Below are 25,983 nucleotides of genomic sequence, written 5' to 3'. Positions count from 1 at the left end.
CATAATCGCAACACGGTTTTCGACACTACATAGGCCCACGTGGCAAGTAGCGACAATAAAAATATTCATCATACAAGCATTTGATCAAATGGAGACGCATGGTGCATTGCATCAATTTGATACATAGAAAAGGTTGTTGAAATTCAAACGAAAAAAATGCACATAAAGAAAATACTAAAAACAGCTTTATACACCACCCTAAAGCCGCAATTGCATAAGTTCAACAAATATCTTAGCCACCCTTAGCTGTCGAGTTTAGGCAAAATAATGTTTGTATCTTTGGCTTTTGATCCTGTGCCGGGAATGGGACCCTGCATTTGGACACTAGGGGACAATCACTCCACCTTTGCTTAACTCTAAAACGGTTCTTACTCGTATGATAAAACCGGGTTTCGCACCTAAGGGGATGTGAAGAAATCGGCCTCAAGTCATATAAATGAGCAATGTTATAAAAAGACCCTTTCCGCCAGGAATAGTAAAATTTTCTACGTTGATATTTTTCTGACCTGAAATTTCATTATTATTAATAAACTGTGTGTAAACTGTGATATACTGTTAGTACAAATGTCAGTTCGCTAATTTGTTAGTTCATTAATCCATAAACTTTCCAATTTGTAATTCGTTAATGATTGAATTCGGTAGTTCAATAATTCATTAATCGTTAATGCGCTAATACGCTAATTCGTTAATCATAAATTCATAAATTCATTAATTCGTTAAATCAATAATCGATGATTCGTTAACTTGTCAATTCGATAATTCGTTAATTCGCTAATTTGTTAACTTGTTGACTAGTAAATTATTTATTGTTCATTCATTGATTCGAAAATTCGTTGATCGTTAATTCGTTAATTAAGTAATCTGTTGATTCGCTTATTCGTGAATTCATTAATTCATAAAATCGTTAGTTAGCTAAATCGCTAGTGCGTTCATTCGTTAATTGGTCATTCGGTATATTGTTCATTGGTTAACTCGCTAATTCATCAGTTTGTTAATTCGTTAGTTCGTCAATTCGTTAATTTGTAAATTTATTAATTCGGTCTTTAGATTATTCGTTAATTCGGTAACTCGTTCATTCGGTCATTCGTGAATTCGAGAATTCGTTAATTGGTTAATTCATTAATTCTTTAATTTGTTAATTGATTAATTCGTTAATTCATTAATTCGTTAATTCGGTAGCTCCTAAATTCGTTAATTCGTTAATTCGGTAACACGTTAATTCTTTAATTCGTTAATTCGTTAGTTCGTTATTGCGTTAATTCGTTAATTCGTTAATTCGTTAATTCTTTAATTCGTTAATTCGTTAATTCGTTAATTCGTTAATTCGTTAATTCGTTAATTCGTTAATTCGTTAATTCGTTAATTCGTTAATTCGTTAATTCGTTAATTCGTTAATTCGTTAATTCGTTAATTCGTTAATTCGTTAATTCGTTAATTCGTTAATTCGTTAATTCGTTAATTCGTTAATTCGTTAATTCGTTAATTCGTTAATTCGTTAATTCGTTAATTCGTTAATTCGTTAATTCGTTAATTCGTTAATTCGTTAATTCGTTAATTCGTTAATTCGTTAATTCGTTAATTCGTTATGTTACCGAACGGTAACTGTTTGACAAGTTTTGTGGGGTCGTAGGGAACAAATTATTATATTAGCTATTAACGATCAATTTAAAAATCGTTCGCTTGGCTGCGGCGACGTGGGTTACCAAACACTGGATACAAAGTGGAACCGTGGTAGCAGGGTGGGCGGATGTAGCGAGAGTGAGAACCGGGTGGAGAATGGGTTTCTCCTACAGCTAGTAGTTGGACTGGTGGGAGGTAGAAAAATGTGAAGCAGAGTGTTCGTGAGCAGTGTCGAGAGTACGGACGTCTTTTTGATAAAGATAATTGGATTCTGGAAATCCACGCGGAAAACCCCAAAAACTATTTTCGGAGACTTTGCTCCGGGTGCAAAAAGCCGCGGTTCATCGGGAAAGGTAGTTACGCCACAACCCAAGCAACCACCGCGATTGTAGACCATTTCGATCGGTTTCCTCGTCATCGGCGCCGCTCAGCAGTTCGCCATTCCGCTGTCGCAAAAGTTTTTGCCAGCTATCGCCGTTATCCGAATCGGTCATCGAGCCGCCATTCTGCCGCAGCAAAGTAAATTCCTGCAAGCCATCGTGGTTCTTCGGCCAGCCACCAACCAACCGTCAACGTGCCGCCATTCAGCGGCTCGCAAGCTCTCTCCTGTCCGCCCGCGTTACTTCACGCCATCACTACCCTTCGTTCGGCCATCAATTGGCCGCCGTTCAGCCGTCGTCAAACCCGTTCTGACGCGCCGCAAGCTCACTCCTGTCCGCCCACGTTACTTCACGCCATCACTACCCTTCGTTCGGCCATCAATTGGCCGCCGTTCAGGCGTCGTCAAACCCGTTCTGACGCGCCACTGCCGATTTGCGCTACGGCCTTCTCAGTTATCCGTGTCAGGTGAAGACACCATCCGGCCGTCATCGAGCCCCGATTCCGCGACTACGAAGCTGCCAACCGCAAGCCATCGCCGTTCTCCGACAAGCCACTAGCCAACCGTTAACGTGCCGCCATTCAACGGCTACCAAGCTCCCTCCTGCCCGCCCACGCTACTTCACGCCGTCATTATACCTCGATCGGCCACAAATTGGCCGCCGTTCAGCAGTCGTGAAACCCGTTCTGGCGTGCCACGGTCAGTTGAAGACACCATCCGGCCGTCGTCAAGCCGCCATTCAGACGCCACCAAATCTACCGGTCCGCGGAGTCGCCCTGTCACCGACCCCTGGACTGACCGCTGCACATTACCACCGCCCGTAGCCCGCGAATAAACAACCTAAAAGGTAACGCAATATTTTTTTATTTAGGACCACCCCACCGAAAACTCTCCCTTCTAAGCAACGCCCTGGGACCCGGGAGAAAAGAGGTCTTGTGTGCCCACCCCGGAAGCTGCCGTTGGCTCTAGACCAGCAGCTTGGGGCTTAGGCACGTCCCCTTCTGGGACGTAGCAGGACTCCCGGGGTCAAATATAGTTTCAGTTAATTCGTTAATTCGTTAATTCGTTGGTTCGTTAATTCGTTAATTCGTTAATTCGTTAATGCATTAATTCGTTAATTCGTTATTTTGTTAATTCGTTAATTCATTAATTCGTTAATTCGTTAATTCGTTAATTCGTTAATTCGTTTATTCGTTAATTCGTTTATTCGTTTATTCATTAATTCGTTTATTCGTTAATTCGTTTATTCGTTAATTCGTTAATTCGTTAATTCGTTAATTCGATAATTCATTAATTCGTTAAATTGTTGATTCGTTAATTCGTTCATTCGTTAATTCGTTTATTCGTTTATTCGTTAGTTAGTTAATTCGTTAATTCGTTAATTCGCTAATCCGTTAATTCGTTAATTCGTTAATTCGTTAATTCGTTAATTCGTTAATTCGTTAATTCGTTAATTCGATAATTCGATAATTCGATAATTCGATAATTCGTTAATTCGTTAATTGGTCAATTCGTCAATTCGTCAATTCGTTAATTCGTTAATTCATTAATTCGTTATTTCGTTAATTTGTCAATTCGTTAGTTCGTTAATTCGTTAATTCATTAAATCGTTGATACGTTAATTCGTTAATTCATTAATTCGTTAATTCATTAGATCGTTAATACGTTATTCCGTTATTTTGGTAATTCGTTAATTCATTAATTCTATAATTCTTTAGTTCTTCAATTCTTTAATTCTTCAATTCTTCAAATAGTTATGTAATTGATTAATCCGTTAAATCGTTAATTTGCTCATTTGTTAATTTGTTAAATCATTGACTCGTCAATTCGTTAGTTCGTTCATTTTTCAAATCGCTTATTCATTAATATGTAAAATCTTCAAATAGTTAATTCGTTAATTCGTTAATTGGTAAATTCGTTGATTCGTTAATTCGTTAATTCGTTAATTCGTTAATTCGTTAATTCGTTAATTCGTTAATTCGTTAATTCGTTAATTCGTTAATTCGGTAATTCGTTAATTCGTTAATTCGTTAATTCGTTAATTCGTTAATTCGTTAATTCGTTAATTCGTTAATTTGTTAATTCGATAATTCGTTAATTCGTTAATTTGTTATTTCGTTTATTTGTTAATTCGTTGATTCGTTGATTCGTTAATTGGTTAATTCGTCAATTCGTTAATTAGTCTATTCGTTATTTCATTAAGTCACTAAATTATTTAATCTTTAACTCGTTGGTTCATTATTTCATTAATTCATCAATTTGTGAATTTCCTGATCCGGGAATGGGTTTGTTTTGTTAGTTCTTTAATTGGATAATTCCTATATTCGTTAATTTGTTGTTTGTACATTTGTTTAACTCGTTAACTCGTCAATTTGTTAGTTCGTTAATTCGTCAAGTTGTTAATTCGTTTTTTTGTCGTTATTTGAGAGGTTCTCGGCCCTAGGCTGGCTCACCTCTTAAATTTGTTTATTCGTCAATTCGTGAATTTGTAAATTTGTGAATTAGTAATTTTAATAATTCGTTAATTCATTAGTACATTTATTTGGCAGTTCGTTATTTCGCTAATTTGTTTATTCGTTAATTTTTTGTGTCTTTATTAAAGAGAATTGCAGCCCTAGGTTCGGTTATCTCTAATTATTCGGAAAAATATATTAAGCTCTTTTAGTGGAATGTATTAAACCGTCTAAGACGAATTAAGTACTGTCCATTTAATTCCAGGTGGAATTAAATGGACAGTACTTAATTCGTCTTAGACGGTCTAATTATTCGTTAATTCATTGATTTGTTAATTCATTGATTCGTTAATTCGTTGATTCTTTAATTCGCAATTTTTTTTTAACGCGTCAGTTAGTTCATTTGGTAATATTAGTATATGCGCTTTTACGTGTTGTGGAGTGTGGATTCGATTCCCGCTCCAGTAAGAAGAAAACTTTTCATAAAGCGGAAATTCGTCACAAGTCCACTGGGTTTTGTGTAAATTTTCTGCACGTTATCTAACGCTAGGTGTAAAGTATTAAGTCTGTGCGATCTCTGGTGAAAATGGTGATTCTGTCTGTTTAAAGAAATGAAAAAATCAATAATTCGAAAATTCATAAACTTATTCGTCAGTTCGTTAATTCGCTAATTCGTTCAGTCGTTAATCAATTAATTCCCTAATTTTTTGAATTAATTAATTCGTTTATTTATACATTCGTTAATTCGTTAACTCGTTCATTCGCTAATTCGTTAATTTATTGATGTGTTAATACGTCAACTCGATGATTCGTCAATTCCTTAACACGCTAATTCTTCAATCCATCAACAGTCAGACTTATGGTCAGATAAGATTTTTCACAGATATCTACCACGCCGCTGAGAATGGCGTGTGTATTTCCTCGGCGTAATGCTTTGCAGGTAACCTTACGATGTTGGCGACACCCGTTGACGGAGGTGCTCGCATTGTCCTTTATTACGGCGATAACTGCAGACGTTGGCAATGGCTACTTCGGGTTGACCTTTCCAGAGCACCACGAAACAACAACGATTTCCGAAGAGAGCCATCAGCTGAGTACTGTATCGTGAGGCGATTTCCAGAAAGCCTAAAAATTGCTGCTACACGACTAAATAATCCAGAGCTGCCATTGCTTTCGCTTATATGAATTTTCAATTCAATTATACCACGAAACATCATGAATGTTGATTTTGTTCCACTATTTCCACACAACAAACAACGCAATGTTTCTTTTTCAATCTCAAATGGTACAACTCCGTGGAAAACACATCAAAGCAAAAAATATCGTACGTTTGTGTATCTTAGCAAGAAATAAAAGCCATTGCGCTTGTTTCGAATGCTGCCAGCGAAATTGAACACAAAAATTGCATCCCCAACCCAACGCCTCTGAACGGCACCACAGCATACTTACCAACAATAAATAAAGCCTCAACGATAACATCGGACGCCACAGTCAAACGATCGGTTGTAACGAAAGCGGCATTGTAAGGAACGGCGACGGCGACGTAGAATGTGGCCACTAAAATCAACCAGTCCCAACAACCCCTAAACATTCCATAGTGCGACAGGATAAAACGTGATTTCTTTAAGGCTTGCGTCTTGTATTCAGGTAGTGGAGCTTCACTAGAATGTAATATATTCTAATAAAATATACAACAGACGTACAAAAGATAAAGAGATAAAACGAGAGAAAGCAGAGAAAATAAAGGATTAGACCAGGGTACATGTAAGCATGACATGATGCAAGAGTTGTCCATCAGCTAATCATGTGTGATGAGAATGTCAATGGAATGAACTGACTTCTATTTTTCTTTGTTGTGGAAGTAATGAGGTTTCTCAATCAAGCAGTAACGATTTTTTTCTTGTACAAGATGAAAAATAGCTCCCTCAACAAGCCCTAGTTGCTTATATACGCTCTTGAAAACAAGAATCAAATTAAATGTAGAAGTTGTAGTTTTCCTTTCAGACTTCTCTTATTGTTTTGCAAATATGATTTAACTATTACTTAATATCAAATTATATATAAATTGCCTTATTCAAACATTTACAAACATTGCGAAATCATTAAAATACAATTAAAAATCATAATTCACTTCTACTATTGAATATCAACCAGAAAATCATCTGAAATTATTCAATCCACGTGGCTGAAAACATTTCAACTTTCGGTTTAAATAATTCCAGAAAACAAATTGAATGATTATCCTATTCCTACCATCAAGAATGTAGATTGGTTTGATTGGGTTCAACTGAAAGTGTGCGTTTTATTATTTCAACTTGAACTTCCCGGAAACAAACGGTTCCGGGAGCAGTCGGCAATCCCTCAATATACTTACACTATTAAGTTTCATTTTAGTCTTCATTTTCTCCGGCTTATAATGGCCGGAAAGTTGATAAAGCACCGCCCGTGAACGTCGCCGGCCCATGTTAACTCCCGGAGGTATTTCCAAACTTTCATCCTCCGCCCCGTCGTCTGCAAGCAAAGAGGTTTCAGCGGATCGAAATCGTGCTCCCAATAAAGCGGCTAAAATTACCATTGTACAAAAATGTAGGAGAGAATGGATTTATTAAAAATACATCGAGATACGGAAGAAAAGGAGGCAACAGTTGCTTTACTAGAAATGTGAAGAAAAAATGCAATGTCTAAGTAAATGCTATGTTTTTCAGGAGAAGTGTCATTCTTGCATTCTTTGGTAAAAATGGGCTGTTTAAAGGTGTTGATGAGTGCAACAAATTTTGTATACTTATCAATACTAATCATTCCACTAGAATTGTTTCTCAGAGGTCATATGTAACTTTAAAGAACTATTAAAATATAGTGTTTGGGTTTCGTGTCATAGAACTGCATTATAAAGTATTGTGTTATGATAAAATTTAATTTAATCTGTAGGTAATTATCACTTACAACACAGATGGCTTCTACCTTTATCAACACTACGACTACCATGATTACATTACTAATGCAGAAAACCGTGATCAGAAAATCATGGGAACTCAAAGTTCAAACAGGTGGTTCTTGAGCGTTTTTTGACCGATTCTCACTATTCTTTTACGGATGCCTTACTCTCATGTAGCTTCCCCATACGGCTGTTATTTTTTTTAGGGGTGTTGATTTTCTTTGCGAGAAGGACGTAAGTCAGATTTTTTTTAAATATAGTAGATTTCCCTGAAGGACACAGGCAAGAAACGGATGATCAAAGATTTCTATAGAAACCATTTAACGATAATCTCATTAGTCACAAGTGATCATTTCTATGCCTGTCGTCGCCGATCTTCTTGTGGACAGCAAATAGAAATTAGGGCTGCATCCCGGGAATGGGACAAGGTGGTTATTATTATCTGATTTTGTGCAAAACACTAGCGACTAACAGATAATAACTGCGTGCTATAAATGAAATGATTTTAGTGAGCTGAGGTCGAGTTATAAAATGTCAAAATCACCGTCTTCGACCAGAGTCGCACGATCTGATTCTTCATTCACCGAAACCATTCACTTCATTCACTACGAAACCCGTCCCGATGGATGGGCGTCATGTTGATGGTAGTTTCTAGAGACCTTCGCGTATGATTTAAAACTCAGTCATGCCCAAACAATGTTCCAGGTTCTCTAAATTGATCTAGAGTTTAAATCCATTTGTCCACCAGGTCATTTAAGCCTCACAGATAAATAGACACAACACTCGATAATACTACATTAGTTGGCAGAATGGCCCATGGCGCGCCAATTTTTTTTCTATCTTCATTAAAGTGATTTTTTAATTACATAAGTTTATCACAACCCAGCGTAACGAACTTACGAAATAACAGAACGGTGCGTTTCATTGTCCAACGTTTGGCAGTTGAAGAGGTTCCTAAACAGTACCACCAGAAGATGGGCGAGAGGCTAGGAAATGCCAATGGAACTGACGACGTTGAATATTGTTTTCGCAATTCATTCTTCCGACATCCGCACTAAGTGACCAGCCCACTGAAGTATGCCGTATTTTATACGATTCACAATATTTTCTTCTTTGTATACTTGATACAGCTCATGATTCATGCGTCTGCGCCACAAACACCATTTTCTAGTTTCCCTTCGAGTATTGTACGCAGCACTTTTCGCTCGAAAACCCTGAAAGCTCTCCAGAGCAAATTTTGTTTCCGTCTGCATGTTGCGGGACCTAACTGGTTACGTAATTCGTAAAAGGCCCTATTCGCAGCAGCAATACGGCTTTCACTTCACGGGAAACGTCATTGTCACATGTCACAAGCGTTCCAAGGTAAACAAATTCTTCAACAACTTCAAACACATCCCCATCAACACCACTTGGTCTTTCTCTATCTTTACCTGCCACTTAATGGTTAAGCCTATCCTCGCCGTCTCCCTCTTCAGTAGGACAAAAGCCTCCACTACTGCTCAGCAAACGATTCCAATGAGGTCGATGTCATCCGCAAAGCCCAGGAGCATATACGACCGTGTGATGATAGTGCCGTTCCTCTTCACGCCAGATCTCCCAATAGCGCCTTAGAGTGCAATGTTGAACAATAAATTTGAAAATGCATCATTCTGCTTCAATTCGTTTAAGGTCAGAAACGAGGTTGACACTTGGTCTGCAATTCTAATACTTGATTTCAAGCCATCCAGCGTTGTACGTATCAGTCTAATCAGTTTCGTCGGACAACCCAGTTCGGACATTATCTACCACAGCTCATTTCTTTTTACTGAATTATACGCTGCTTTGGAATCAATGAACAGATGGTTAGTCTGCAAGTTATACTCCCGGAATTTATCAAGGATCATTCGCGGGCTAAACATCTGATCCGTCGTTGATCGGCCCTCACGAAACCCTGCCCGGTATTCGCCGACGAAGGACTCCTCAAGCGGCCCCAGTCTGTTAAACAGGATACACGACAGGATTTTGTACGTCGAGTTCAGAAGGGTGATCCCTCTGTAATTCCCAAGTAGCACACGCAACATCTTCCAAAAAGCGCCTTGTTTCTATTCTGTTTCATTAAAGGCTTTGGAAAACATCAAAGTACGAAAAAGTTGCATCAAGATATCAAAAACATTCGAGTTGTGATCAATGTTTCATTAACATTGCAATGCAGTACGTGTTTGACATTTGGAAACAAACAACCAAAGAATACTGCACTTTATGTTGCAAACACGAAACAAAATCACCAAGTTGCATATTGTTTACCATGTAACTTCAATGCGTCTTTCAAAATTTATTTGTTTGTTTAAATTAAGTTGCAGATAAGTTGAGTGTGTCTTCATGTTTAATTTAGCATCGTTCAACGTTTTGACAACTCACATTTTTTTTCCGGTGATGGTGCAATCAAGTAACAGAAAACCCGAGTACAAAACTTCATAATCGTATGGTTTTTATGGTGAGTCAACATGCAGTCCCTTCGAAGTGTTGAATGGTGCTGTGGTAGAGTGAAGGACTATCAATCACAAGATCCATAAATCGAATCCAGTTTTATATTTTAATTTTATTTTTTTCCGCTGTAGTATTTTGCAACATTATTGCAATTTTACTGCAATCGAAGGATGTTTCCGTAGGCTCCACCTCTTGCGCTTTTTAGATTGCAAGAGAGTTATATTTGATGGCACATACGCAAAGATTGTTTCTTTCCGAATAGTTGCAACGCAGTGAAATGTTCAATAGTGAAACAAGTTGTGCTGCTTGGGTTGGCACACTCTAGTCTGTGTCCTTTCTTATAGATTGGGCATATAAGGTCATCCAACCAGCCGGCAGGCAGTTCTTCATCCTCCCATATTTTTTGGATAATGTGGTGGATTGATTGATGCAGCTGCTCACTTCCGTATCTGAGAAGCTTGACCGAGATCTCGACCTTCCCAGCAGCTTTGCTGTTTTCAGCTCGTTCAGAGCCCTCTTATCCTCGTCCAGCGTTGGTGATTCCACAGCTTGACCGTTGCCGACTATGTCCATCCTGCTCTTTAATACACCTTCATTTTCACCGTTCAACAAATCTTCGAAGTGCTTCTTCCACGTGGCTGCCACCATAGTCTTGTCTGTCTTGCCCCTCTCGGTCATTGCACATGGCGGGCACTAGCGCAGTCTAATGCCGCGCGCCATAGACAGTTGCGTAAAACCTCCGCATATCGTTTCTATCCATGTTCTCCTGCGCTATCACACTCTCTTCGTGTTGCCTTTTTTATTTGCGGTAGATTCGTTTCTCTTTTGCCCTTGCTACACTGTACCGCTCTCTGTTAGAATGGGTACGAACCATTAGCATTCGACTCCAAGCAACATATTTCTCGTCCGTCACTCGCTGGCACAACTCATCGAACCAACCATTTCATTGGCGTCGCTGTGCAGTGCCTAACACTTCCTGCACTGTTGTAGTCACAGCTTCGTGGATATTTTCCCACAATCTGTTGACGTCACCAGATCCGGTGGCATCTCCTATCCGCTCGTCCAGCAACTCCATCAACTGACAAGCGTTGCATATTGAAACGCATCGTTCTGTTGTTTCGTGAATTCGTGACGCTGGAAAGTCGCGCCCGAATTTTTTCTACTACAAGGTAGTGATCCGAGTCAATGTTCGGACCTCTGAAGTACCTAACATCTATAACATCCGAGAAATGTCGTCCGTCGACCAGCACGTGGTCTATCTGTGAGCAAGTGTCTCCACTCGGATGTTGCCAGGTGTGTTTGCGGATATTCTTATCCATCTAGCAACAGCAAAGGTTACAAGTCGCAGACCATTATCGTTGGTTGCGGAATGAAGGCTTTCCGTACCAATGACAGGGCGTAAGAAACTTTTTTTTTTCGATCTGCGCAATTGCATCCCCGATGACAATCTTTACATCGTGTATTGGGCACTCTCGGTAGGCCTTATCAAGGCTCTCTATCATCATCAAGGCTGAGTTCTATTATCCTTCACGTTATCAAGCTTATCGTTTGTTGGGGCATAGATGCTGATCAGGCTATAGTTGAAGAATTTGCCTTTCATTCTCAACACGCAAATGCGGTCGCTTATCGGCTTCCACCGGAAAACACGCTTCTTCTGCTTCCCGATCACCATAAAGTCAACTCCTCGTTCTGCTCTGTCACTGCTGGTGGTACTTGAATGAAGTGTTACGTTCGCTTCTCTAGCGAAAACATGACCATCCCTAGAAACATCAGTATGGTGAAAAGCGATGAGATGAGTAAGACATCCATAATACTGAGAATCAGCTGTTCGCAGTTTTAGTACCCATAATATTGTGATCACGGTATTCGGCGTGGTAATATAAAAGTATTCTGGGTGAAATACCGAATTATTTATTTTTCATTTTACTCCCAAAACATGCAGCAACCCTACATAATCCTTATATTAAAACCTAAACTTGCAAAACAAATAAATCCACTCAAGCTCGATTCGATGGCATTTGTTTTACGTATAACAAACAGTCTCTATAGTCGCAATAACTTCAAATATTGTATTTATGAACTAATTTAAACTTTGATCCATTCAGATATTCAGAACATTATTGGATCTTGAAGCAAAGTACACTTACGACCAGTGTTGCAAAATGTCATTTGCATTCGTTTGTATAATTTTCCCAGAATTTTTTTCAGAAGGTAGCTATCAATTCATGATGTATGACGAACTTTTAGCTCTTACATGCGACTACAACTTTGTCTAACAAGACATTGCTGTAAATATGTAATCAGGGGCGTAGGAGGCAAAATGACATTCAAATGACATTATGTCAAATGACACGCGACATTTTGGAGAGTTTTCACTCTCCAGCCTCAGATGTTATATTTAGAGCAATGTACCCTTGGACAAAAATATAGCCCTATTCAAGCGTTATGAGTACATCTAAAATTATGGAATAAATTTGGCTTCTAAAGAAAGTTATGAACAAATTAGTCAAATGACATGCAGATGACATTTTACAAGCCTGTACGACCGTGCGAATAAAAAATGCGATCACAACTTAATGCCAGCATGCCTGTGCTCTAATCTTTTGACCATGTACATCATGCGTCAAAGTCGTAAGTACGTCCCGGCATATTAAGAGACTCATCACTACGTGCAGCAGTTGGAGCAGGAACTTTCAATAGAAGGTTTGCTAAGCGCAAAATTTCAAAAACTCTCAAGCACAAGCGCTGTTGTATTTTATTTTTATACAACACTGTAGAAAAACTATTAGATGTTCAAGAAAAGACAATGTGAGCCACCCACCTCGAGTCTGCATCGGTGGTGACGAAATCGAGGTGATAGAAGATCTTGTGTACTTGGGCTCACTGGTTACTGCCGGAAATGATACCAGCAAAGAAATTCGGAGACGCATAGTGGCTGGAAATCGTACGTACTTTGGATTCCGCAAGACGCTCCGATGGTTCGCCGCCGTACCAAACTGACTATCTACAAAACACTCAATAGACAGGTAGTCCTCTACGGACACGAGACCTGAACGAAGCTCGTTGGTCCTCCCAGCGTGCACTTGGAGTGCACGTCGAAAGGAAAGTGCTGCGTACCATCTATGGTGGGGTGCAGATGGCGGACGGTACGTGGAGGAGGCGAATGAACCACGAGTTGCATGAGCTGCTGGGAGAACCATCCATTTCCCACCGCGAAAATCGGACGACTGCGGTGAGCCGGGCACGTATCCTGAATGTCGGACAGTAACCCGGTGAAAATGGTTCTCGACAACAATCCGACGGGCACAAGAAGGCGAAGTGCGCAGCGGGCAAGGTGGATCGATCAGGTGGAAGATGACTTGCGGACCCTCCGTAGACTGCGTGGTTGGCGACGTGTAGCAATGGACCGAGCCGAATGGAGAAGACTCTTATATACCGCACAGGTCACTTCGGCCTTAGTCTGAATAAATAAATCGAAAAACAATTGATTACGGTAGAGGCTGCTCGAACGAGCTTGCATTGGTGATTGAGGATAACGTCAACTAACTTGATATCAAGAACATTCATTAAGTAGTCCCATGATGGTTTCGATTTATCGTGGTGTTTGCTGTTGTGGATGATGTGCGACTACGGATTTACGCTCAAATGGACACGATCAGATGGATAGAGGTACTAGGATAGACATATGTACCTAGAGGTACCTTCACGTGGTGCGTAACGGAGTAAGTCTGGTCATATAGTCAAGCTGAAGCTAACAATACGACTCCCTTTACCCCTAATGTCAAGGTTTCAGGCGACCCAGGCAGTAGGATGCTCGTGTGCCATTTTTAAATGCCGTGACTATTAGAAGTGTTGGCCAAACTATTGGGAAGTCTCCTGTGAGGTATCCCGTCTTAATTATCTAGAGGCATTCTGGCCGCCTAGGTGGGACAGACAATAGGTACTCATTTTTTTTCGACTCTTCTCTTTTTTCTCAACATTATGTGCTGTGCATTTTGTTTGCTGTAAAATAGTTGAAGAAAGATCAATATGGTACTTTGAGAATTTTGACATTTGTGTAATGGCTAACTGAATGTTCATCATACGATATGTATGTATTACCTTATCGTAATAAACGTATGCACCGTTAAACGTTTGAACGTTTGTATGTGGAAAATTATTGCTGTGTACCTATGTGTAATTTGATCTGCTAGATTAAGAAGAATTTTAGAGAAAATTAACAATAATAAATTATTCCACGAAACTTGTTCAACAATCTAAAGGTTATTTTGAATTTTAAATTAAAAACTTTAGAGGTAAACTATCAAGAAAAAAAAGCTTTATGAGATTGATTTGCCGAAGTAACAGATATGTTAATTTCAGAACCAGTGTATCATTTAATGTTCGCATACTTCCACCAGAAAATTGGTTAATACTTTTCTACTGAAACATTATGCCCACTTAAAACTATTCTCCATAGAATAAGTCATGATTAACATCGTATGTAACTTCAACTACATCTAACTACTACTGAAAATTTTGAGAGAGGATAAAACCCAAGTGTACGGGAAAGTCTGAGCGGTTCTACGGAATATCCTACTTCTTGAATTTTACAGCGCTTGAATTACAAAGGCAAGCAATGAATGACATCAAATAGAATAAAATAGTGCATTCGCAATACTTACCACTATCACACTCATCCGACATAGACATCTCCGACATTTTCGCCGTCGTCACGTCCTTATGCGAGGCAAGAAATAGCACCACCTCCCGTTTTTCATTCTTGATCGGCACGATATCCAACAGACACCAAAACGGCGTACCTGGCGATTGGACAATAGAGAATAATTTGCGTAATTAGATGAAATTTACCCAAAGCTTCCGATTAACCTTCCGGCGAGAAACAAATCCGATCAGGCGGATGTGAACCAAAATAAGTTTCAAGTTCCGCTACTGAACTGGAAATCTAGAAATTCCGGGAAGATAAGGCATAAACAAAATTTACGCTCGGGTGTGAAACGATTCTGGGATCTATCATGCTGGCAAAGTGTAATAAATTTTTGCACCCACATTAACCGTGCCGCATCCAAGACAAGACGAGGGTTCAGCATCAACACGATGCGAACGAAAAAAAATCACGGCTACAAACGCTGGCAGGCATGGTAGAAGCGTTATTCTGTAAAAAATGAACACATTTTACTGCATCCCCATCTTGTGTTTCCATGTTGGATGGCAACATAGGCCAAGCATATCGTTGAACTTTGTTGAACATAGTCAAGGGACGCATACAATAAGCAGGTGCCTATGATAATAATAACAATAATAAATAACATCACAAAATCCGGACGAGAGAAATTTTATTGTCGAGGCATATTTAACACATTAGTAACCAGACGACAGTGGGGAGAATTCTCATAAGTACAGCTTCTGTTTATTTTTATTCAATTTGATCAACAGTTTCTCGTAAGCTTACTCACGTACATATATGTAAATATCCTTACAGCCATTCTGATGATTATGTTGCTAGATATTTGTCGACATTTTACCTTAAGAAAATTATTTTGAGCTATTTAGTGGAATGTCTTCACTTGTCATAAGACGAGTTTGTACAATCCCACTTAATTCCACCACTTAATTATACCTTGACAAATACGTATTTCGACCTCAACAGTAAGGTCGCCTTCAGTGTCTCGAACTTGACTCGTCTTATGACAAGTGACATTTTACCTTATTAACTTAAATTGGCATTAGGCTGATACACATATGTAGAGGGTGTACCTCTTTAAAACAATACTTACAAAAGTTCCACTAATATTTCAAAATATTTAATAAGAAGCTAACTTTAAAAAAAATCAATTGACATTGTTCAGATTGATCTGAATATGTAGAGATGATAAATATAAGTCATAATTGGAAAAGTGACTGTAATTGTTCAAGTTATGTCAAGTAATTTTGGTGTGAACCAAAAACTACATCAGCTGTTTTCTTCTTCTTCTTCTTATTGGCATTACACCCCCACACTGGGACAGAGCCGCCTCGCAGCTTAGTGTTCATTAAGCACTTCCACGGTTATTAACTGCGAGGTATCTAAGCCAAGTTACCATTTTTGCATTCGTATATCAAGAGGCTAACACGATAATACTTTTATGCCCAGGGAAGTCGAGACAATTTCCAATCCGAAAATTGCCTAGACCGGCACCGGGAATCGAACCCAGCCACCCTCAGCATGGTCTTGCTTTGTAGCCGCACGTCTTACCGCACGGCTAAGGAGGGCCCCATTTCAGCTGTTTTAGAGCGTTTAATAAATAGGACAACTCTTGAGAACGTTCAGCAAGCATTGCCTACAGTCCAGGCTTTAATTTCTTAAATTGAATTTTCCTACAGCTGCACAGATCCGTACAATAGGACCACCATGTTTTTTCACCTGTATTATAAAGTTTACTTCAATTTAATTAGCTAGCTTTTTCAGTAAAAGTTATAGATAGGGCAAATCAAATTAATAAATATGAATAATGGAACTTATCTTCCTGAAGTGCTATTTTTTGCGAATAAGTGGATTCTACTGTTTTTAAATACACTAAAAGTAATCTATTGAATTCAGCTGAATCAAAACATTTAATGTAGTATTTTTACATCACAAAAAGTTCTATTAATTGCATTTAAAAATTCAATCCCTAACTAAACTCGAGCAAATGCCGTACTTTCGTTGGTTTATACTGTCGACTGGAAAGGCTACCACTTTAGATTTCGGAAATAAGATGCGTCGATCAAATCTTGTAGCATCTTAATTTACCGACTGTTACCTGGAACGATAAGCCATCTAGGTCAAGAGGGTCGAGGCCAAGATTGTTTGTCGTCTGTAGCAGTGCCTTCGGCAATTGGATGGAATACCATCTTTTGATAACACTCCTTTTAGTAGGTTGTCAAACAAACAAGCTTCATACGAAAACTCTCTGACCCCTATGTCGGACAAGAGGTAATTATAAATGTACCAGCAGTTTGTTTAAGCTAAAGATACAAGTGAGAAAACCATTTCATATTCCACCTCATGTTCATATATTCTTTTTATCTTGAAACGAAAGAGATTATATATGTACATGACTCGATTTTTTTCAAATCTAAACTTTCAAAGTGATGATTCTCAGCGGTATAACAATTGGAAATAAAGTAAGTGCTTTTAACATAACCGTTCGGCATGTCAGCCACATTCCAAAACACTCCGGAATTAATATTTAAAGTTGGTCTATAAATGAAATTGATGTTTCTAGTTAAAAGAAAAAGAACCCCACAGCTTAATGCATATTTACGCCACGCACTCAGATCTCAGCGTGCAAAATTAAAAATTTTATGTTAATGTATCTGTTTCTTTAGCACTTTCCACCATTAGAAACCATAAAATTGCAACCCGCAATCCAGGAGCACTTTTAAAAGCACACATCCAATCTCCCGGAGATGTTATGATGTTTTAAATTTTTTATGCTCACACCCATTTACATCGTGCAATGAAATGCTTACTTCCTTCTGCAGACATATAATGCACTCCGTGACCGTGAATACAAGCTACGGGGGCAGCTTGCACGAGCTAAGTGGGTAATATTATAAAATGATCCATCATCTCACTTCTACGTGGGGTTGCGATGGGAGTGCCCTGCATAATGAATATAAATAAACTTACCATTCTTTTTATAGAATATCACCTCTAACTTCAGCTCACTTTTCCCATCGAGACTGCTCTCGATTTGGGTTTTGTGTTCTTCCTTCGTCTCCGGGCCATAGAGAAACCGACAAGCACAACCTGAAAATTATGTTTTTAGAATGAAAAGACTTGCAACAACAGGCGCAAACCACACAAAAAAACACATCCACTCCACGTGTTTACATCGAGCGGGGACGGAAACGAAACAATACAATGGAGTCGGTTATCCTGAGAAAAAGTAGTACACCTGAAATTACCTTTCTGCATAATTTGTGCACGCGAAAATCCTGAAAGCTCAACGAAGCCATCGGAGCAGTACACTATCGGGTATCCACTGACTTGTGCGTTGCCAAGAACGAAATTAGAATCTGGAAAAAGGAATGGAAAACAATACGAATATATGTATAATGAAAACTAATCTCTTGTTTCTGCAGATTTATTGGACATAAATAAAACAGAAGTGATGAAAGATACCTATTAGGGTGGCTCAAATTAACATAGCATAGCATAGCATATGTGATTGTACAAATCGTGGGTGGCTATACAATGCTCAATTGAGCAAACTACTGTATATTGTCGCAAATTGGTACTTGGGATTAGTACCTTTTCCTATACAGTAGCAGTTGTATACCTGGCCACGTCCTTACAATCACGGAAGGAAGGGAAGGAATGTTAGTTCAACATCTACTAGTGAAGATGCAGGGAACCCATACTACCTTCATAGATGTCTCGGGAAGGTAAATTTGTGTTAGTGGATAAGGTGAATAATAGAGAGCTCTATTCGACAATATAGAGCGTTTGTCAATAACAGTATGCTGAAAAAATATTAAAATATATTCATCAAATTAGGGGAAAATACCTATTCTTGGCAGTCTAAGACATTCACCAAATTGAATGATAAAAATAATGAATAATTACACTAAACCACAGGTACAGTTTAACTAGTATACATTTGCATGCTCTTTCTTTGATGATTGGTGTTCACTAAATATAACAGCTTTCACCACAAACTCAGTAAATTTAACATAATGTAACAGGTCAATGTTTCTTCTATTGGCATAGCAATTTCTTTTATCAGCAATGAGTTTGCTCTCTTCAGCAACTGGACATGGAGGTAGAAAGCTGGTAATGTATTGGTGCCAAATGCTGGTTGTTTATATCCTCCAGTAGTAAAATTCATTCATATTAATCGGCCGCACGCTCATCTCGCTTCACTCAATTTTGGAACAAACTTTATTGTTTATCAAAACTGGCTTAAAACAAAACATGAATTTTTAGCCTTGGCATCAATTTTATGTCATGTAGACAGATAGGTAAAAGCATTTAAACACGTTGTAAAACAAATTTAACACTTATGCGGCCATAAAAAATAGACGTGAATGGCAGATAGGGTACCTGTGTACCCAGATATTGACCTTTTTATAACTTCTACCATTTTCAACCTATTTGAATAATGTTGGCCATTTTGGAGAAGGGAACTTATGTGCTTTTTGTCCGCTGCTAAGATTTACATCTCTTGTCTTTTGTAATGCCTTAGAGTCGTAAGCAAAAGTCTATCAACCAGTTTCAAATATACAACTTGCTCTTTGCGGTCCTTATAGCCTATTCAGATTGGGCTATTTATGACTTTGTTAAGTGAGAGGGTATCCAATTATTACGAGGTGCTCAGACTGCAGCAAGATAATATATCTTGACGTTTCCATGTTTCCTCATTTGCACGCTAATACAGGGTTGAATTCAAGGAGAGTTTTAAAATTTAATTTGCAAAATCAAGCATTTGTGTGGCGACAATCGAACATTTTTTTCTGAACAAAGTTTCTACGAAAAAAAAATATAAAAAAATATGAAAAGGGATTTTCGAAGAATATTTGAAGCTCTCATTAAGGATAATGAGCGAAGCTACATTCATTAGTTAGGTGCGCCGTTCTTCGGGGAATCAGACTATTCCTCAATTTGTTTTTAAGTTTAAAAAGTATTTTGATTCTGTACTATGATCGAACGGAGATTTGATAGAAAAATTTAGATACTTTTAGGAATTCTCACAAATAAATAAAAAAAAGACGATTGGACCAATTTTCAAGAAATATTATCGAACTAAAATGTATTTCCACCAGTATCTCCAGTATTTCAAAAATGGAAACTGATCCATTGCGTTCGACTCGACAATCAATGATACAGCTTCTAACAAATTCGAATCGTGTGAATATGATATAATTTAAACTGGATTTTGGATGAATTAATGCATTACCAATCTATGTTTTATTTAAGGTTATTCTACTTTATATATACATCCCATTCAAATCGTACAGTTGTCCCACGTGAAAAATGTTGAAATCCAAAGTATATTAAGCCATTCAAGGAGCAGAATTGAAACAATTTTTGAAATCATTTTTATTCATCAAATGTATTCGTTTTACAACCATTCCTACGTTTTAAATTGTCTTCCGCATTGGCCCTTGAACTTTGAAAATTTATTCGATTTGTTCTATTAAATCTAGGTTTAAGTTAAATACTTCATGTTAATTCTAGAGAGCATCTGTTTTTTAAACAATTCATGTTGAATAAGTGGAGAATAAATAATTATCATCATTATTTTTTATCATATAAAATGCTTTCCACAAAACCATCACAATCCGAGTTATTCTTCAGCGCTCAGAAGATTTCCATCTAACATGCATTCGACCCTGCTGCGACAGAAAGAGCATGACTGTCAACTACGAAACGAAATGAAAACAGAGAGAATTTTCTCTCTGGCAAAGAGAGCGTGACGCTTGTCAGTGTTGTTTTGTTGAATTTCTCCTGCATCCCAGTTAGAACGAAAGCTCTCTTGTAATAATTGTTCGTAATAAATTCTTTATGACTCTTTTTAGCGGGTATCTTTTGACAGCGCAAAATGTATGGAATATTACGTAAATAATGACATCATAAAGCGTATTTACCCTGAAACGCCAATTATTATGTCATTAATGGCGTAATCTGAGTAGGCTATTACATGATATGTTTGTTTCATAAAAAACCCTGATTAATCCACCTAGCGGTGATGGTGCCTTTCTCGTGCATTATAAAAATAGTATTTTGGCCATTACTTTTGAGCCCATAGTCCGATCTGGCCAATTTTCAATAGGAAACAATGGGAGAGTATTCTGCGTCGAATGAAACATGTTGCGAGTAAATCGGTTAAGGATAAGTTCCTGAAAAATGAGTGACATTTTTTTACTCATTTTTTAATAAAAAAAGTGGTATTTTGGCCATAACTTCCGAGCCCATAGTCCGATTAGACCAATTTTCAATAGGAAACAATGGTAGAGTATCCTGCGTCGAGTGCAACATGTTGCGAGTAAATCGGTTAAGGATAAGTGCCTGAAAAATGAGTGACATTTTTTTACTTCTTTTTTTATAAAAAAAAGTGGTATTTTGGCCATAACCTCCGAGCCCATAGTCCGATCTGACCAATTTTCAATAGGAAACAATGGTAGAGTATCCTGTGTCGAATGCAACTTGTTGCGAGTAAATCGGTTAAGGACAAGTACCTGAAAAATGAGTGACATTTTTTTTGGGTGGGGTGCACAGACACACACACGTACACACACACACACACACACATACACACAGACATCACCTCAATTCGTCGAGCTGAGTCGATCGGTATATAACACTATGGGTCTCCGGGCCTTCTATAAAAAGTTTGTTTTTGGAGCGATCATATAGCCTTTACCGTATACTTAGTATACGAGAAAGGCAAAAAATCATGGTGGTTGTGCACAAGACACAAATTAAAATCTAAATCGAAAATTAATCTAAAAAATGGAATCCAAATTTGCAAATTTCGAATACTTATCCGTCTTTTAAATAATGTAAAAAATATATAATTAATCAATTTTAGGTGAAACGAAGCTCGTCGGTTCTGGTAGTATAGTATATTAACAATATATTGAGATTCTCACGTCCGAATGTGTGAGTGGCGATAAAAGGAAAACAAACACTCCTAGATGGTGCTACTCAGCAAAGTTTGGGTAAAAATGAGTATATTTCCATATATTTTTTGACTCATTCGCAACCATTGTGATGACTCGATCAGTTTTGAGGTTATGAGCAAAGGAAAACAAACATGTATTTACACATGCCGAATAGCACATCAGTGTGCGAGCGTTAAACGTCACTCATCTCTATTCCACATCGTGAGTCTTCAGATGTTGAATAATGGACAGCATTGTCCTATCCAGCCGCTGGAGCCACCCCATTCTTACACTATGTTTCACAGTTGAATAATAGATAATACCCTAAAAGTAGGCAATTATTTATGGTTGCAATGCGCTATGTAGAACGGGAATGGTTATGATTTTTTATGAGCTTGGAAAGTATTGAAGTTGCAAAAAGAAAACGGTCCTGTCAGCCACATAAGGGTTAAAATACTACGGTGTTGCTATCACTTTTGATATAATTCATGGCCTGCGTAAAAATATGAATAGAAGCATTTATATTTTAACACTTTTTTTTAAATAAATGCCATCGCCGGATATTTTGTTCGTATTTTTGCTAAAATCATATCACATCTCGCTTAACTTTTCAAAAGGACCTAAGTAACATTTTTTTCATGATTTAATTTGAGCACTGCAATCAAAAGCTTTCATGTTTTTCTATTGATTGCGCTATTCAAATTAATTCATGAAAAAAATGTTACTTAGGACCTTTTGAAAAGTTAAGCGAGACATAGAATCGTGCGTGGTATTTTTTAGCGTGTGTTTGATATGCTCACAAACACATTCTCTCGCTCTATTCCGAAGTGTGCTGCTGTCAAAGAAAACGAACAGTCCCGATTTTATTTAGTGAAACATAGAGCAAATATTGCATAAATTTGCTCTTTGTGGTGATAATCAAGTGGTGATAAAGTGTAAAAAGTAGTTTACGTACTTGATTTGCGTGTCATACGCAATAAAGAAGAAAAACAGGCGATCCAAAAAAGTAAGTAACAGTTTGCTTTTCGAGGGCTGCTTTCTTTGGCAATGCAATATTGGCAAGGATTTCGTAGGTGCAAATTTGTTTTGGTGATTAACACATCAAATCTTGCCACTTTTACACAAACAACTTATTCAAATGAAAGCTTAGACTTGAAATTGTGTGACTGGAGCAAAATTATGTTCATAAATAGTTTATGTTTGCTGGTAAAACGTTGTTGTGAGTGCCAACAACTGTTACACCCTGCCGATGCCGTATTCTACCCTACTTACGAACCGTCCAAAGGAGGACAAAGTAACCTGGATTTTATAAATGTTTCGCAATATACAAAACACGTTCAGCCGCACACTTATTCACCGAACATTAAAATCAGAACCAAAAACTCGGATTTTACGAATGTTCTAAATCCTACCTGAAACACGTCCGATCACGCACCAATTGTTTACTCACTCGGCCGCGCGAACTATCTGCTTACTGAGCAGAAACACGACAAAACAGGCACTGATGGCCGCGCAATGCAGAACACAATATTTCGGCAAATTGCGCGATCGTTCTGCCGTCCGAAACAAAAGCCAACACGCACTACCTATTAGGGTGGCTCAAATTAGTATGGAAAAACTTTTTTCAATTTTTTTAAGGGCCGCCCTCTTATTTGGTTCTATTTGATGCCCTGATGCTCTGGACAAAAATTTCAGCCAAATCGGTCAACGTTTGTGCGGTGCTAAGCTCGTTGGAAGTTTATATGCAAAAATGTATGCATAAACATCCAAAAACAGTGAATTGAAGTTGGACGGCACAACTTACGATGAAGAACCACGATACTCATTCATATCTTGAAGAATTTAATACAGAATGTTATGCAGAAAACCGCGAGAAGATTAGAGTTTGCCCAGCTAAGTTATAAGCATTCCTCTGAAGTGGGGTTTGAGCATATTTCGTTTCTTTTACCTTTGAAAAGAAATAAATTCACCCCTACAACAATCCAGTAAAATGATAATATCTTTGCCTAATAAACTTTAATCTTCTCGCGGTTTTCAGCATAACATTCTGTATTTAATTCTAAAATAACTGAATGAGTATCATGGTTCTTGATCGTAAATTGTGCCATCCAACTGCAAATCACTGTTTTTGATGTTTCTTCCATAAACTTCCAACGAGTTAAGCACCACCCAAATGATGACCGCTTTGGCTAAAATTTTGTCCAGAGCATCAGGGCATGAATAGAACCAAATAAGAGGGCGGCCCATCAAAAAAAAATTAAAAAGTGTTTTTTGAGCCACCCTAATACCTATGTTATAATTTTCAAAATCAATAGAGAAGGAAAGTGGCGCAGTGACTCCAATCATATTCTTACCTTCAACTATCTTTGAAGGCTTGATATAATCCACGACTACTGGAAAAATAATTGTCAACTGAAAAATAATTGCAATCTTCTCACAGATGAACTAAAAATTAAATTCATATAATAACTCTAATAAAGTTTTAAAAAATGCGATCCTCATAAACCATGCGTCTCCATAACAAGTCATTTTATTATTTTCTCCAAGAGCGAATAATCGAGTATAATTCGTGGTAATTCATATGTGTGCACTGGGTGGTAACGATAAAACTACATGATTAGGACTCAATAAAATTAATAATAAAAATATAACTAGTACAGTACACCTTACTTTTAAATTTGATACTTAACACCACGTAAATATGCAAAAGTTTCGTCGTAGCTAGTTTAATTTGTAGAGTTTGCTTTCGTTTTCAAATGAGGGTGAATATAAACAGAAAAAAAAATCCGCTTTCCATGTTCCGATTTTCCAATCGTGATCCTTTATAATTTGAGAAGGTCGTTGTTGACTGTTTCGAGTCGTATTTTCTCTAATTATGTTACAGGTAATGCTTAACTCTCTCCTGACGATTGTGATGTGGTGGGATTTGAACATGAGCTCGTTAAACTTTTATAAAAAGCTGCAAGTATTCGCAAGCCTACCCTGCCTAAGCCGCTCAGAGCGCACCAGCCCTAGAACTAGTGCTGGGTGGGACACTAAACATGCCTGACACGAAGGCTCTCCAACGAGACAGGAGGTTTGCGCAGGCCCAATAAGCCGCCTGTATAGGCAATCTTTACGAATGACATAAGCGATATTATACAACTCGATACAAACGGCAACGACCTAGGCGACGAATCAAGGATCACGATTGGAAGCTAGTCGCTAGGTTTTAAAGGTTCTGACAGGGTAGTCTATGATGAATTCCAGCCACTTCAACATCGTGGCGCTGCAGGGAATTTATTGGCCAGGACATAAATTGTGGAAAAGCGGGAGTCGAGCGGCTGCAGCACTTCAGTAAAATATATATAAAAATGCTACATAAACTCAAAACTTCTCGCAACTTTTATCATAACACTCTGAATTCAACTCTAGATGAAGCCATTTTAATATTAATTTCCAACGAATTTAACAGCGCCCAAACGATGACTGATTAGGCTAAAATGTTGTCCAAAGAATCAGGATTTTAGAAGGTCACTCTGACGGAATCCAAGTTCCAAAGTGCTCGCGTTTTCGGGGGCACACCACTCGATTCAGAGGCGGCGCACAACTGTCAATTTTGTTGATTTAGCTTTGCTGCGTCGCAGCATGCGTGTATTAATAAAAATGACAGTTTTGCGTTGCTTCCGTATCGAGTGTTGTGCCCCCGAAAGCGCGAGCACTTTTAAACTTGATTCCGTCAGAGTGACCTTAAATAGAACGAATTAAGGAGGCGGCTCATAAAAAAAAATGAAAAGTTTTTTTAGCGACATCAAAGCTACAATGATACAATCGATCGAGGCCAGTAATGGCAGCCAATGCACAAATACGGATTTCGGGATAAACTGATACGGTTGGCCAAGACAACGATGGATAGACTGATGTGCGTAGTTCGAGTTTCAGGGGCATTCTCCAGCCCGTTCGAAATGCGCAGAGGGTTACGGCAAGGTAATGTTCTTTCGTGCCTGCTATTCAACAACGCGTTAGAGGGAGTAATACGAAGGGCAGCGATTGACACGAGTGGTCCTTTCAGCTATTTGGTTTCGTGGACGATATTTATGGCACGTGACCTTGAGAAGATTACTTATGTCTGAAACTCGATTTGTGCATATGAACAACATGTAGAAGATTTAGTAAAAAAAATGTATTGGAGGTAACCACCTCCTTCGGTGGGGCTTGATCCCACGACCTCAGTACGCTAGATAGGTGCTTTCTCTACTTTCCCTACTGGAAAGATAGAAGAAGCCTACATCAGACAGGTTTAGTATAGCATTCTCATTCCACTCAGTTGCATGTATACAAACAATACGTGGGAAATAGTGAGTTCAGAGAATGAATTGCGTAAAAAACATCTTGACCACGGTTTATTGTATGGGAAAAACCTATCTGAGAACAAATTGTAGGGAACTAACAGGGCTTTATGAAGAGACTGTGTGGGCTTATGTCAAACTAAATGTCTAAGCGCGCATTTTCACGATATC

At 38.3% G+C, this 25,983-nt stretch overlaps 1 protein-coding gene across 3 annotated transcripts in view; it reads right to left on the bottom strand.

Moving 5' to 3' along the window:
* The window catches only part of LOC134211658 (potassium voltage-gated channel subfamily H member 8), a 159,460-nt gene that overhangs the window by 51,303 nt on the left and 82,174 nt on the right, over nt 1-25,983 (bottom strand). For 2 of the 3 annotated variants that reach the window (XM_062688762.1, XM_062688760.1), the window contains exons 3-7: nt 17,786-17,896; nt 17,508-17,627; nt 14,518-14,655; nt 6,827-7,014; nt 5,902-6,130 (exon numbers count right to left, since the gene is read on the bottom strand). In XM_062688762.1, coding sequence (XP_062544746.1) covers nt 5,902-6,130; nt 6,827-7,014; nt 14,518-14,655; nt 17,508-17,627; nt 17,786-17,896 — 786 coding nt within the window. The remainder of the gene's footprint in view (nt 1-5,901; nt 6,131-6,826; nt 7,015-14,517; nt 14,656-17,507; nt 17,628-17,785; nt 17,897-25,983) is intronic. The other variant, XM_062688761.1, reaches the window with a different exon arrangement.

This window comes from Armigeres subalbatus, chromosome 2 (assembly GCF_024139115.2).
Source record: "Armigeres subalbatus isolate Guangzhou_Male chromosome 2, GZ_Asu_2, whole genome shotgun sequence".
Lineage (NCBI taxonomy): Eukaryota > Metazoa > Arthropoda > Insecta > Diptera > Culicidae > Armigeres > Armigeres subalbatus.
The sequence above is the reverse complement of the archived record's forward strand: the minus strand, read 5'-3'. Positions and strand labels throughout refer to the sequence as shown.